The following is a 15,516-nucleotide window of genomic DNA, read 5'->3' as shown; positions in this document are numbered from 1 at the left end:
AGGATGTTTGGCATATATTGTTTTTCATTATGATGGTCAGAAATAGAAACAAACTGAACTGAGGATACGAGCTGATTTCAAAGATATGCTGAATTCACCAAGAAAAAAAAAAAAAAACATCAGTAACCTCTCACGTAGCCTACATGTAGCTCCACACAAAATGAAAATTATAGAGTAATATAGTCCATAGACTATGACTTTTTTTAAGTTCCAATCTTACGGATCTCTTCAACGCATTAAAATAAAAATAGAGATTTGTCTTGAAGTTTCTGACGAGATGATGGTTTTGACGAGTGATTAATAAGCCCAATGAGAATTGATTTAATTTTTAATTTTGGACATTAGCGAAAAGTAATTATTTTGCCAATTAGAAAGTGTGATTATTATTATTTTTAAAAAAGCTGTGCTACAACTCACACAAAATATTGAAACATTGGCCACTGCCGCATGGCCACTGTCCATGTTTTTAATTTAACAAAGTAAATCAATAGCAGCCTCAAAACAGATCGAACTATTTTTTTACTGTTTTATTTATTGTCTTAGACACCAATTTTTGGGACTTTTTCTCACATTTACTTCAGTTTGTAAAATATTGAAGGTTCAATTCAACCGTTCAAAATCCTTGTATTCGGTAAATTATATCGGTGTCAAGCACACTTTGAAGTTTTGTAACTTTTACCTTTTTTCCGAACCTATGCTCTGTTATGAAAAGTAATAATTTTTTTGCTTTAATGCTTGGAAATACTGCATAAAACTAAAAATAAGTTAGCCCTTTCAAAAATATGTCTAATATAATCACACTTAGCATCACCCAGCGGAAGTAGTTGCTAATAACAACCATGCTCGGCTTTTCTCATTCATGACAATTGTTGCATTTGCAAGCACATTCAGGCTTTTCACTGAGCAATTTACATTTAATTTCTGGTTTAATATAATCATGAAAAGACAGAGTAGATAAATATCTAAGGTATACATAAATATTACATAGGGAAGTACATTTAGCAAGTATAAACAATACATAATGTATTTCAAAGTGTTACCGTTTTAGCACAAAAAAAAATGAAAGTACCGTACGTAGCCTACCGGTAATAGAAAACTCCCATTCCATAGCATCAAACCAGCCAGCAGAAAACATGATCTGTTGAAATTTCAAGTTTATAAAACTACAAGATGTAATTCAAATTTTATTGCTTGTCTATATCTATGCATACAATTTAACATCTCATGTTCCCTGTAGGCTATTGCAAAGGTTGGACTAAGGCATTTTTTGATGTAAAGTTAAATTAAAAAATGGCCATACCTTAGATTGTTTGTGTTTATTGTTGCCTGTTAAACAATCTATTTCATCTGCCACTGATTATGGAGGAATCTAAGTCTCTAACAACTCTTCGTCACATTCCTATTCTTCCGCATAAATACGACGATGTCGTACAAACATCTTCGAATGAAACTTTTCATCATGCAACAATTTTGGGTAAGTAATAAGTATTTTCAAAAAGTACATTGTTTTTTTTCATCTGACATGATGTCCATAGAAATTACAGGCTATACAAAGCAGGACTAGCAGTGTTCCACACAAGAAATTATACGAAACTGCATTATGTACGTAGGCTAAATTAATTCTCATTTTCAAGTCTAATTACTACAAGTAATTGTTTGGCACCAAAACGAGATGTCATAGTTGATAATGTGCTTTGAAATATTGGTATATTCATATCCAGAGGTGGGCACCCGCTACTTTTAAAGTAGCGCGCTACTTGGACCAAAATAGAGCGCGCTACCGCTACCAATTTACAAAAGTAGCTCGCTACCGCTACTCGGAGCAAAGTAGCGCACGCTACCGCTACTTCTTCCGCTACTTTTGTCTAAAATGACACTAGGAAACACTCTTCAAGTCCCTAGTGACACAAAAATGACCTTGAAAACGAATGTTATCATTTGTTTACACTGTCTTTTTAACGTCGTTATAGAAAGCACATTCTAAGGGAAATTTATTGTTACGCATCTTTCAAAAACACGAGCATTTTAAAATGAGAGTCACTAAGTCTTGCCTGCTTTCGCTTAAGCACATCTTTTCCAACAGAGAAAAGTCTCTCCACCGTGGCACTGGAAGGAATGGGGGTGCTGTATCAAATGAACAGATGTTTTAACTTGGTATTCGAAAAGCTCAAGGACTTGCTTCTGTCCGAAAAAAAAGCATCCTCAATTGCTGTTTCCTTTTGCACCGACGTTTCACGGGATGGCGCAAACACTCCAAAAAATACATCCTCGTAGTCGTGACTGGTGTTGGTGTCACTTTTATCGGTATCAACCCGTCTTGATGTCTCCCACAACAGTCGAATTACATCTGTCTTGACTTTTTCTCGCAGTGCATCAGCATCATGTGTGGAAACGTAGTCGACTTCTTGAAGGAGGGATAAAGACATGATGCCATAACGCATTTCATGTCGTTGAAGCACTTGTTGAATCGTTTCTTGACCCCTTCAAGGACTTTCACTCTCAACTCCTTACAGGTCACAAGATCACTGATCTAGGTCAACTTCTTCTTCAATCACAACTTCTTCAAATTGTAATGATTGGAAGCAAGACTCCGCAATACGCCTTGAACTCGCCCTGGAGAATGTCTAAAGCCTGGCAGATAGGCTTCATCACACTGAGATCTTCGCCGAAAAGATCGAAACTTGCAACCAAACCCATTATATAGCTGCTTGACTACGCCAGTGTTGCCAAAAAACGAGTATTTTTTACTTTAAATTAAAAAGTAGTGGGTAGCGGGAGTACAACTGAAAAAAAGTAGCGCCTCTGCCGCTACCGCTACTTTGGAAAAAAAATAGCGCCGCTACTGCAGCCGCTACTTGGACTAAAAAGTAGCGCCGCTACCGCTACTTTTACCAAAAAAGTAGTGCGCTACTGCCCACCTTTGTTTATATCACCCTTGAAAAAAAGGACTAAACTACAATAGAATAAGACCTTACTTATACTTAGGCCAGATGGTGGAAACACCCCTTGTTGTTTATTGGTGAAACAACACATTTTTTGACAAACTAATTCAATCACAAATTTTGTTAATATAGTTTTGAGAGAGATTTTATTTTCTTGTACCAAAGACAGGCAAGGCACAACAACAACAGGGTTGAGCATTATAACAATATATTTTACATATTTACAAATAGTTTTAACACTCGAACGTTTTTGACTTAACTTAAGCCTTCATCAGGAATCTGAAAATATTTATAAAAATGCAACAAATTTCAACTTCTTGAAGGTAACTAGCTAACTGACTAATGACTATAAGCATCAAGAAATATGCAACGATTAAAAGCAACAGTATGGAAAATAGACGGACAAATAGAAACAAATTACATTAGAAAAAAGCAACTACAAAAGAATTTGCACCACAGGGTATGTGATATATCTTGTAAATGTTGAGGAGAATGGACGCGCCCTCCCCAAATAATTGTTTGTTTAAATTTGGGTTGTGGTGTTTGATAAACAGCGCTTCTTGATTTTTTGTGTCAAATTGGGATTGGCCTTTTTATAACATTTTAAACAAGTCAGTAGAAAATTTTTGTTTTATACAAAAAAAACGTTCCATCATATGGTCTTTCTTGGCAATTTTTTTAAGTTTTTAAAGTTCAGATGCTCTCATACTTTTGTGGTCAAAGGTCTGGTGGACATACCAATGTACGTAAATGCCAAATCACACGGACATGTAAAACTGTATACGACATTTGTGCAGAGAGGCGAAGGCGTCTGGGACTTTAGTTGAAAATACGAACTAATTTTGAATATTTTATACATAGGAAAGATGTCCACATCAAACTTACTTCTCATAAACTGTTCGATTTTATGAGCAAATGTTTTAAATTTTCTTTCCACAAACGGAATTGATAAGCAATGATTTATGTTTAACTCGTTTTCAGCCTTTTCTTTTTGGTTGGAATTTGCGGAGCTGAAGCGATTCAATATCTTCTCAAAAGTACAATTTTGAATAACCATTGTTATAGAAAATTTGTTTTTATTTCTCTGTTTCAGTATTAAAATCCTTGATAATGATAATGCGGCAGCCCACATTATCAAGGATTGCCGGCTATACAGACCACCCCATGGTATGGAAGGCCTAATTTCCATCGATGACGACACCAGGCAGTGGCTAACCAACGGATGCCCTGACATATAGCGACAACACGAGAGAAGAAGTATTAAAAAGAGCATCATTACAGCAAATCATTTAGCACAAGCTAAGCTCATGATCAAATCAGATTTCTTTTCGATGGGCATATTTCAGCAAAATTCAAAAAGAAACCAGTATGGATTGGTTTGCGCTAAACCCAAGTATCAAATCCAGTGGCAATAGTTTTACTTTCTACATCCAAAAATGCCATTGGTTGGTTGATTTTGAATTTTTATCCTCGGACTGACAAAGCCTTGATAGCCTTATTTCTGGTAGTTTGGCATACTTGTAGAGGCTTACTCTATTCTGGCTTACTCGGTTACCGAGATTGGCAGAGTGAAGTTTTCCGATTGTTGAAGTTTTGTAGCCTGGGAACTATTCCATTCACTAGGTGCCGCTGAATGGAGAGCAGTCCTAAAATGCATTGCTAAAGTGCACGCCCCGAGAGTCGAACTGGCGCCGCATGATCTTGAGCCGGCGCGTAACCACTGAGCTAACGGGGCAGACTTCAGTAAAAAGTAGTTTTAGTAAGAAAGTTAGCTTTGAAAGTATTTTCATCATCTCTTAACTTTTCAAGAAAAAGGTTTACTTTGTGACTGGACAGTTTAAAGGAATTTTAGTATGTTTAGCATAGCTTTTCGAACATTATATTCAGAATTGGACATTTTGGCCTAACTCTACAGCCCTGATGATGACTGCTTTGTTCCCTTGGCATTTTAATGAAAGAAGTTGCTTATTGTTACAGGTATAGGAAACAAAATCTTGAAACAGTGTATTGATGCTGACGAAAAAAGACACAGAGACTCTCTTGAAAAGTTTGCAGAAGACTGTTGGGAGAAAGCAGAAGCATACAAAGATGATTGTGTTTTGCAAGCTATCCAAGAAGTCAAAAACAAAGAGGAGAAAAAAATTAATCGACTGAAAAACGAAAATGAAAAAGAAGTTCGGAAAAAAGTATCTCGTATAGAAGGTAAAAATATACTACAGTGCAGTGCATGGCTTATTATTTTTATTCATTATTTTTTATCACCGAACAAAGTTGTTCACATTGAAATCTAAAGCAATAAAACAAAAAATGACATACAGTAATACACCGATTGCAAGAGCGCTAAAATCACCAAAGGACTGTTCTGCTCATCGAACGTAGTCCCAGATAGATACTATCTGATCGTCATGACGGCTCATTGAACCTAATTTATGAATATGGATTGTACTTTTGGAAAGTAAGTTAACTGCCATTTGCAAAAAACTAATTTGAAAAGTATTTTTTGAAAAAGATAAGTTCAAAAACCCGTTTCAGTATTTGAACATGTTTCTGTTTCGTTTTGTAGATTTCTTCTATAGTGCACTTGCATACACTACACCCATTCAAATGTATAAACAGTTTGTGTCATAGCTGTGGAAAGAAAACAAGCAACCTTTGTGACGGGTGCTTCTCGTATCGTTCTACCGGTACAAACTGCAATTGCTGCAAGCCAAATTTATGTCGTAGCCTACTGCTGTTTTGCAACAGCATATTTTTCTGTAACAAATCCAGCAAACCTAAATACAATTTTACGATTTGTATATCAAACATTTATGAGGTTATATTGCCAGATGTGATGACTGATTTTATGGTTATCTTATTTTCAACTGCTGCATCTTGTATTAGTAGTAGTAGCCTAGGCTATAGCCTACACTACGGGGCAATGAATTATACCCTGACTCAAAATTTTGTTTAGGAATTTTGCATCATCAAATTCTTGAAAAAGTACATGAAGAACGTACTTCAGCGGAGAAAGAGCTGAATAAAACCGTGGCGGAAATGCATGAAAACTTTTCGCTTGAAAAGGTGGCGACTATTCAGAGTACCAGAGAAGAGGAACGGAGAATTGCATTGCAAGCTAAAGAAGAACGTTATAGGTAACTTTACGTTAAATTGCATGTCAAGATTGCAAAGATTAGGATCCCCAGGTTACCGTACTTGATGAGAATTATTTTTAATGTTCATAGCTTAGCTCTTTTCATCATACAGCGCTGCTTATGTCAAAACAAGGGCGTGACATACAGACTTCATGTATTAAAGTTACTAAACATTAGTTTTTTCTGTTCATCGCAATCTTACAGAGAAGTCCCTTTCTAAGATATTAATAAAGATTTATTTCGGACATGTGTTGAAAAACTCACCGAGCCTCTGTAATTGTATTTATGAATTCAAATGCAATGACCGTTGGACGCACAGTTGTTTGATTATTATTTTACAAACTTCGATAGGCAACACGTGCAAGATATGAAAGCACAACGTCTTCAGGATGAAGATCACAGATCAATGAAACTTCAGCGATTGAGAGATTTGATGACCCAAGAAACGGACAATGCTATCAAAGAGGCTATCGAAAAAGAAAGGAGAATGGCGAATGAACGAATAACAAAGGTAAGTCGAACAGAAATTTTGTTTTAGTGAAATAAATTTTAGTGAAACACTGAAGGTGGCTGGCTAATTTATCTTATTTGCCAGAACTGTTGGTCACAGTTTTTCTTGGCCTATGTGAAAGCTGAATTAAACTCTTTGGAAAACAGCTCGAAATGAAACAGAATTTCTTTAATAAAAGAGTAATGAATCAAGACAAAAGGTTTTTGTTTATTGAAAAATGTTAGTTTCTTTGCATGCTTGAATGATCATCAAAAGTCTTCGGAGAACGGTCTTATCTCCTTAAAATTCTCATATGTTTTCTACATATATACAAGCAACTCATAGACTGGCCACTGTTTAAATAACACTAGCCTGACCTACACTAAAAACTTAAATTATATTTGTGTTTCAGATAGAAACACATTGCAACCGCATAATAGATGATTTGAACAAAGCAATCGAAACGCAAGCGGAGAAGCAAAAAAATACTGATGATGAACTGTTGAAGATGCAAGTTCTCAAAAACTGCTACGCATGCAAATTAAAGGATACCAAACAATCTTTTATTGATTTTATGTCATCACACAAACCAAACTTTGATGCAAGTCAAGCTAATAATCTCGTTCCATCAAACGTTTTGGATAATGAAGACGACGCTTAATTGTAGCCTTTCGTTCCTACTCATTATTTCTTTGTATTTTCTGAACTTTAATTTGTCTTTTGTAAAGAAAGTCAGAAAATGTATTCGTGTCATAAACTTTACTTACGGTCTTACCTTGACATATTAATTAATTAGGCCGTTAACAAGATGATTGAGTGGGGTAGCCTAGCTCTAAGTAGGCCCTTTACGCAAAGACCTTTTTGGCATATTTTTGTTTCAATCTTTCTTAATATCTATGCTTCAAATATTTGAAAAACATGGCGCAAAGTCGTGCACTTTGGGCTTTTTTATCTATTAGGCTATTCTTTCTACGTCCTAAGATCACGAATATATTTCGAAGATTTTTGTGCATTTTGTCTTCGTTTTATGAATAAGATTTGAAAGAAACGAGACCTACGAGACGTGGAAACGGAACCACGATACAGCATAAGCGATTCGTGCGTCGAAACAAAGTTGTGGTGATTGATGATAGGCTAAGTAGCCTACTTTTACGCTATTGACCTTGGCGCACACGTAGTAGCTTGTTTCATAAAGGGCCTATTCAGAATCTAAATTTCTGAACTACAATTTTCGTTTATTAAAAAGTTGAGGTTGTTCCACAAATGCATCTAGCTTAGTTTCATCGCAGCAGTTCAGTTTGTTTCTATTTCTGACTATCACAGAGAAAAACAATACATGCGAATTAGCCTACGCATTGTCATGGTTTTTATTTATTGTTGCTCTACAACAGCTGAGGTCTTTTAGCGACAGGGCTCATTTTTATTTTATACCATGTTTTTGGTGTCATCACATGATTAGGCTACCCGACTTATTCTCACTGCGTTATGTAAGAAAGAACACAATCGGTATCGTTTTTAAGTCTGTGGTTTTACCCGATCTAGAATGGATCTCAGATCTAGGAGAGGCCAGAGCGGCAGAGCCGAAGGCAAAACTAGCCCACTGACCTGTGCTTAAGACTGTAGCAATAACGTAAAAAAATCTAGTTCGACTGCCGGCTTAAGCTGGTTGATGACAACCACCTCTCACCCTGGCGTGATAAATTAGGTGGGCGTAGTTGATGTGAGAAAGGGGGAGAAATTAGCTTACACTCGTTAGTGCCAAAAGCTCAGAGTGTGATAAGAGCCTTAGCCTACACATTTTAATTTCAGGAAGATCGGTGAATGACAACTTTTTATCCTTGTAGGCTAAGCCTGTAAGGGCACTATTTTGTGATTGAGATCTTTGGTCCAAAGGAAATAAGTTATTTGTTTGGGATGAGGAGAGGGAAGGATTGTGTCATGGTGACGGTGCAGTGCAAAGTCTACGTTCACAAAATCTTCAGCAGACTACGGTACTTTTTTATGTTGAGCGCTGAGAAGGATGGTTGCGGATAACTTATTAGCCTAATACTTTACTTCTTGATCTTGTGACTTGGACTATGTACAGGCCCGGATTTAGGGGGGGGGGGGGCAGAGGGGGCAGTTGCCCCGGGCCCCCGACTTTTGAAGGGCCCCCTATGTGGAAAAAATGTGATTTTGTGTTATGTTTTTCCTTTTGGCCTTTAAAGTTTCTGCAAAATGCTGTGCGGTACTGGACTGATGCTACTGTAAACGTAGAAATGTTTTTTCGCGCCGTAGGCTTGAAAAATTTTTTTGCAAGGGTGGGCCCCCCGATCTAAAAGTGCCCCGGCCCCCCATCAGCTAAATCCGGCCCTGGCTATGTATGTTGAAAAGCAGCGTGTCAATCGCGATTGTGGCCGAAGTCAATCGCGATTGTGGTCGGGTGTGCCGCTGAATTTTAAAAGGTTTTATATGTATCGTGAGCAAAAAATGGTTTATTAAGCATTACGTTTGACTGTCATGACACTGCTGCCTGTTACAGTCAGCGCAATTGTGCTGCATTTCACTTTCAATTTTAAATTAGTTTATGACCCCTTCAGGCTAGTTGTTAGCATTGACGTAGATGTTCACATTTTTGTGGACGGTAAAATGATCGGCTCCTAAATATAAATTAAAAATATCTAGGGGAAACTTCTAAAATGGAAATGACTTTTTTGAACTTTTGATTTTTGAAGTCGCGAATGACAACGAAGTGTAAACACAGCGTTCTCTGATTAGAAATTTTTTTACAGAAAGTTTTAGACATCAAAGGCGGAATAACTGTAGCGAATTTTTCGCTTCAGCTTAGTTGAAACAAGGTGAAATGCATATGATGAGATAAATTAGGTTTTGTATAAGTATCATAAATTAGTAAGTTCAAACTGCTACTGTATCTAATCTAATAACTGGTCTTTTCCTTATGCTGCGTATTTTTAGAAGCTCAATGCCTACAAAGACTAATCAACTTAAATAAATAATATTTTGAATAAATCCTAATTCAACCATCCCAAGTGGTAATTAAAGATGTTTAAAGTTTTTTTTTTTATTAGATAAGCCTACCATGAATACCTACGGTAAGACTGTTTTTGCATACATTGCTATATGTGGTGAATATGGCCTCTGTGGCTACATTTCCCTGTTTCCTAGAACAAGACATTTATCTGAAGTTGTTCCTGCACAAGTTTGTTCGCTTGTAAATAGAGATGCACATGTGGTCACCCTTAAGCACATACCGTACCGGTAGGCCTATTGAGAGCAAACATATAACCTCAAAGGCTACATTCATCATATGGGGTAAATGTAACCTTTGTAAACTATTTTTTATGATGAACATCTCGTGTTTTGAGTCAATTATTTCTAAGTGATAAAAGCTGCATAGACTTACTACAGTGGAACCTGCCTAAGTTAATATCAACTAACTTGACATTCCCTGTAAACTGATGCTTTCTCATGGTCCTGGCAGAATGTCATTGGTTTTGTACATAACCAACATGACTAATTTGACAGCGGATATGTCCACGCTCCCTCTGAGTTTAATTCGACACGTTCTTGTAGTCTCCACAAAAGAAATTTTTGTATATATACATTGATGAATTTGATGTCAAACTGAACGTTCTGCTGGTGTACTAATTGAATTGCGCATATGTGGCTTCCTACTGAACGTCACGCTGTAAATAGATTTGTGGCTTCCATATACCACGCTTCACAGTTCTCTTTTATTCTAACTTTTTTGTTTCCAAGCTTTAATTTGGAAGTTTTAATTTGCTCATTTGCAAAAATAGTTCATTTAACAAATACGGTACGGCTGCAGCCCTTGAAATTAGCTTCCATCTACTACGGCAAAAACATTGCCGTCGCCAAATCAACAAACTTTGGATTACAGTGGCAATTGCCGTATGCTTTTGCCGCTGTTGTTTGGCAATTGTCGCTGTTTTTGGTTAAGTGTTTGAGCATGCTGAACTATGTTTGTTTGACTTGTGAGAATAGAAAGCATTGCCCTTTCCGCTGAAGTTAAGTCGTTATTTCCTAGGGTTCTTTCTTTTACACGAAGAAGTGCCCGTTCATGGACGCGTGTTCTTGAATGATCACACACATTAGCTTTTTTCATCACTTTAGTTCTATCGATCCAGTTCTCTACTTGTTTTTTAACGTAACGTTACCTCTTAAGATGTTTAGTTCAGATAGATTTCTTCAGTAAAATTCCTTGCATACTTTACAGAAGATATTGGTAACTTTTCCTTCCTTAACTGTGTAACCTACAGCAGGAAAATTCCAATGTTCTACTGTCTCCTCTTTTACCATACTTTAACTTTCTCGCATATGTCAAGCATTCAATAAGAAATGGGTGGGATATGCGTCAGTTTATAAGTGTTAGCCACGCAAACTTCATTTACCTCTGTACAAAGGGCATTGTGGCGTATTCATTAGGATTGTTATTTGTTTGTAACGGGAATTTTAAGGAGTGATAATTTTTTGGTTAGTCATTAATTGTTTAGAAGTTTGCCAATTTTACATCGATTCAACATTGTCATACGTTTATTTAGCATGAAAATGAAGAAGTTACATGTCTGGGCCGCACGTGCATATTCACAGCAAGTAAAATAGTCCGAGCTGACGTCTTGGTGCAATGTTTCTGCTGAATAAAATCCCGCTGCGAGTAAATAACATACAGAAAGATATGTGAAACATTATTTGTCTTAATTAAGTGCTCATTTTGCGACTGCATTTTTATTGCTTTACCGGTAGCAGAATGGCCATAATGACGTTTGCGGTACTAGCATTTACCACGGCAGTTGCCGTGTGCCGCCGCTAATTTTGAGGACTGCAGTTGCAGCAAGTTACAATTTTCGACAATGTCAGGAAGGTCTATTAAACTAAAATGTTTAACTTTTCAAGAAAAGTATGATACCGTAACAAGACATTAAATCTCGCTTCTCACACTTATCACATCTTTGGCATCATACTTCTCCAATGAGCTGTTGTTTTCAGTAAGAAGACATAACCATAGGCGCCGACTCCGGGGGGGCGGAGGGGCGGCGCCCCCCCGTGAATTTAGCTCGGGGTGGCTGCCCCCCCGCAAATTATTTAAAAAAAATCTTAAATCAAATGTTTTTAAGTTCAGATTTGCGTTAGTTTGACCTTCATTGCGGATCGATCTCAATTAAAAGATCTACTTGTTGCAACAAGAGCGCTGCTCCTAAGATAACAAAAGAAACAGAAGTACCGTAGCTGATAAACGCCAGCATGGTGCCGTTGAAGCGGGTCTGCTACTATTCGGTGAGTCCGATTCGGTGAGAGCTTTTTTCGGAGAGTTTGCTATTCGGTGATTTTTTGAAATTTTTTAAAAATTATAGGGTACCGTAGCCTAATTATGATTGCCGCTTTTACATCGTTTTAACGTCGCTAAACGTTGAAATAAGACCCTAACCCCTAACCCTAAAACGGCAATGATAATTAGGCTACGGTAGCCTACCTGATAATTTAAAAAAAAATCAGCGAATAGGGCTCTCACCAAAAAAGGCTCTCTCCGAATAGGGAACTCACCGAAACGGGCCATTCCGCGTTGAAGCATAGTAACAACGATTGAAAAACGTTTTTCTTGATTTCCTTCGCTTTGTTTTTTCTTGGGAGTGTCAATAACGAGGTGCTGTATAGATACTCAGTTTAGTATCTACGCGTATTAAGAGCTAAAGTTCAAAGTGACCACAGCATATAATTCGAAGTAGCCTACAGGCCTCGAAATTCGTTTTTGTTGACGGCGGACAAACGTGTCCGGTCTGAGCAGCTATCTCGGCGGACACACCAGTTTTAGCCGTCGATCGTCATGCTTAATCACTTTATCTTGATAATAATTCTTCTCCATTTCAGAACTGTCTATAACTACGGTTTTAGAAGGCTTTTTAAAAAATCAGTAAAGTCACTCCGAAAGGCTTTCATCAGACCAACGACTTGCGCTTGAAGAGTCAAAGCGCCGTGTAGCTGGTCAATACATCACATAACTGATTAACTTCCACCGAACGAGCTCGTGTGGCTTATTGCGTCACAATGCTCTGGGCAGGAGTCGGAAAATTTTTACACCAATGGTACTATTTTCTGCTGTGCAAACTTTCACAGATTTTTTTCTTTAGGTTTATTTTTGCGTGTCATGTGAGCGAAAGTGGATTTTCCTTGGGCCTTTTCTTTCTTACTTTAATACCAAAACTTAACAAATTTTGTTGCATCTTGCTGTAATAGCCTACTCGTATAATCTAATTTAGTAACCAACCTTGCCGTATCAATATTACTCGGAGATCAAAGCCAGACATTGTGAGGTAAAACTTGAACTAAATTGCGCGTGATTAGTGTAGAAGTACCTGTACTCCTATCGATTCTTAGCGAAGAATTCACCTTTGTTACGCTGCTTCAATGTCATTGTCATCAATCGTTGAAGCAACGTAAAAGTCGAAAGTTTTCCTCCTTGAATGGAAGCTAAGGGATACAGTATTCACATTTTGTAGATGCGCGCTAGAATGCGCTGGAAAATATATTATCGCATTCGCAACAATTGTTCATGCTATGCAATGACGATTTGTATCGCTAGTTCCTGTGTTATTTCTCGGCGGACAAATATGACCGATCTAGATGGTACTTCCCGCGGACATCACATACTGTGACGGCGGACATGTCTGCCGTGAATTTCGAGGCGTGAGCCTACATTATAAAGCTTGGCGATATACAATGGCATATAGACGCAAACAAACATCAATGCTGACAAACATCAGCATTTTGAATGTAAGCAATCGGTCGGCTAAATAGTTTGCCCCCCCGGCAATTTTCAAAACCCGGCGTCTATGGACATAACCCAATTCTTGCTACAAATCAGCTGCAGAGAAACATATTGTTGATTGGATGGTCTGAATGGCTAGCGTGGAAGCTACACCGTTATGGTTAGCGAATCGCAACTGCTCGCTGTACTAGTGAGTGCTCAGCCTTGTGCTGATAGCCGGGAAGAACGCCCACTTCTTCACATAACCCAACCGTTACTAAAAATTCACACAACCTTTTTCCTCTTTTCAGACACGATACATATTCTTTTTTGAAAACAGCTTGTGCTTATCCTAAACTCACTCTATCTTGCATAGATGGATAGCATATACTAATAGGTAAAAAATATACAGAATTTGTTTAAAATTCATGAGGTGCTTAACTCGACGTTCCACCTTACTCGATGACTTTTTCAGATGATGAGTTAGGCAGTTTCTACTGCTGTACATGGCTGTTTTGCAACTATCTGACAAATGATCTGTTTGTACCTCTTAATCACTGCTCTAGTCATTTCCTTCTATTTTATAAAATTTATTTAAGCATCGGTTATTTTTAAAAAAACTTTGGAGGGAGAAAGCTACTAGATGTTTAGATTAGTGTTTCAGTTTTATGTGCAATTCAGAAGATCAATATTCTTATCAAAAATTATCCTAGAGGCGAGTGGTGTGGAATGTCAAGGCTACCACACTAACATATTTTCATTCTGTTTTTTTTTTTTTTTAATATTAAAACAGTTGTCCAAGTTTCGATGATTCCTTATTTTAGTCACTTTATTTCAAACAAACTTTCTTAATTTCAAAACTTGGTTGCTTATATTTAAACAGTTGTCCAAATTTCGATGATTCCTTATTTTAGTCACTTTATTTCAAACAAACTTTCTTAATTTCAAAACTTGGTTGCTTATTTTTAATTTAACCATAGCCAGATAAAATTGTATTATAAAGAAAGTCACCTCTCTACCAAAATTGTATTATTTTTAATTTAACAGCAGCAAAAAAGTTAAGATAACAAATTTTTGCAAGGCTGAGTTTCAGTAGGCTAGTCTATAAAGAATGTATCTTTGTTTCAGAAAAATTGTAGAAAGTAAGCTTTTAAGAGATATCTTTGCAATTCACAATGGCTACTGAAGTGAAGAAAGAAGAAGCTCATGACTTCAGAAGACTTCACAGCTACCCGTTGATTCGCCACACTGACATGCCTGAGGAAATGAGAGTGGAAGCTATGGAATTGTGTGTGACAGCTTGTGAAAAATTTGCCACAAACAATGAAAATGCTGCTAAAATGATCAAGGAAAATATGGACAAAAAATTTGGTGCATCTTGGCATGCTGTGGTTGGCGAGGGATTAGGTTTTGAGATCACACATGAAACAAAGAACATCCTTTATATGTTCTTTGGAGGAAACATGGCCATTGTTGTATGGAAGTGTTCATAGAAAACATTTGCTAAAACATCTGTTATTTTCTTCTATGGTTGTAATACAATTGTCACATGTGTGTGATATTTATACCGGATATAGTTTTGACATATTTTTGTTGAGTTGTTTTAGATATTTTTACGCTTTTACGTATCTTAAAAGGTGCTATTCATTTAAAATTTTAAGTGTCAAGTTGCAGTTTGTAATTGACTGCAACACCAAGTAACATGTTGTGACCCTTTGTGGTCAAAAAGTAATTGCTTCTATCACTGTTTTGAAAGACTAAAATATGTGCATACCTCCGTCCCATGCTTAGTGTTTGTTGGATTTGCAATATGTGGAAACTTTAGAATACATGTTTATTTTTGAAAATCCTATTGGTATTATTGAATTCTCATTTTGACTTGTTGAAATTTGGGACAAGTTTACATGTTTGCCTTTGTGTGTTTTACTGTACGGAAGAACATAAAATGTTTTTTTTTTCTTGTTTTATACTGTGGCTTGTAGCTGTGATGTTTAATCAGTTTTCATAGTGGATTGGTGTGATCTGTTGGGATACTTTTGCACTTTTCAACAGTATTGCAACTGTGGTTTGATAATTTTGATATATTTTTAGATAACTATTTCTTTGGCTTGTTCTTCGAGTACCGTGCAGTAAGTTTTTTTAGTTTTGTAAAATCTTGAAAGCCGTTTCAAGCTAAGTTTCTTTGAA

The 15,516-nt window shown here is 36.9% G+C and overlaps 2 protein-coding genes across 2 annotated transcripts; both read left to right on the top strand.

The window, feature by feature from the left end:
* Nucleotides 1-1,241: 1,241 nt before the first annotated feature.
* On the top strand, nt 1,242-7,917 carry LOC145782555 (uncharacterized). The gene is made up of 5 exons (XM_082594360.1): nt 1,242-1,474; nt 4,920-5,144; nt 5,896-6,076; nt 6,428-6,587; nt 6,979-7,917. Exons 1-5 carry the CDS (start codon nt 1,360-1,362, stop codon nt 7,225-7,227), a joined length of 930 nt encoding a protein of 309 aa, XP_082450486.1. The 5' UTR covers nt 1,242-1,359; the 3' UTR covers nt 7,228-7,917.
* A 6,545-nt stretch (nt 7,918-14,462) lies between these two features.
* Nucleotides 14,463-15,448, top strand: LOC145782265 (dynein axonemal light chain 4-like). The gene has a single exon (XM_082594049.1). It carries the CDS (start codon nt 14,505-14,507, stop codon nt 14,820-14,822), a length of 318 nt encoding a protein of 105 aa, XP_082450175.1. The 5' UTR covers nt 14,463-14,504; the 3' UTR covers nt 14,823-15,448.
* Nucleotides 15,449-15,516: the final 68 nt, after the last annotated feature.

Source organism: Aplidium turbinatum, chromosome 13, assembly GCF_918807975.1.
Source record: "Aplidium turbinatum chromosome 13, kaAplTurb1.1, whole genome shotgun sequence".
Lineage (NCBI taxonomy): Eukaryota > Metazoa > Chordata > Ascidiacea > Aplousobranchia > Polyclinidae > Aplidium > Aplidium turbinatum.
The sequence above is the reverse complement of the archived record's forward strand: the minus strand, read 5'-3'. Positions and strand labels throughout refer to the sequence as shown.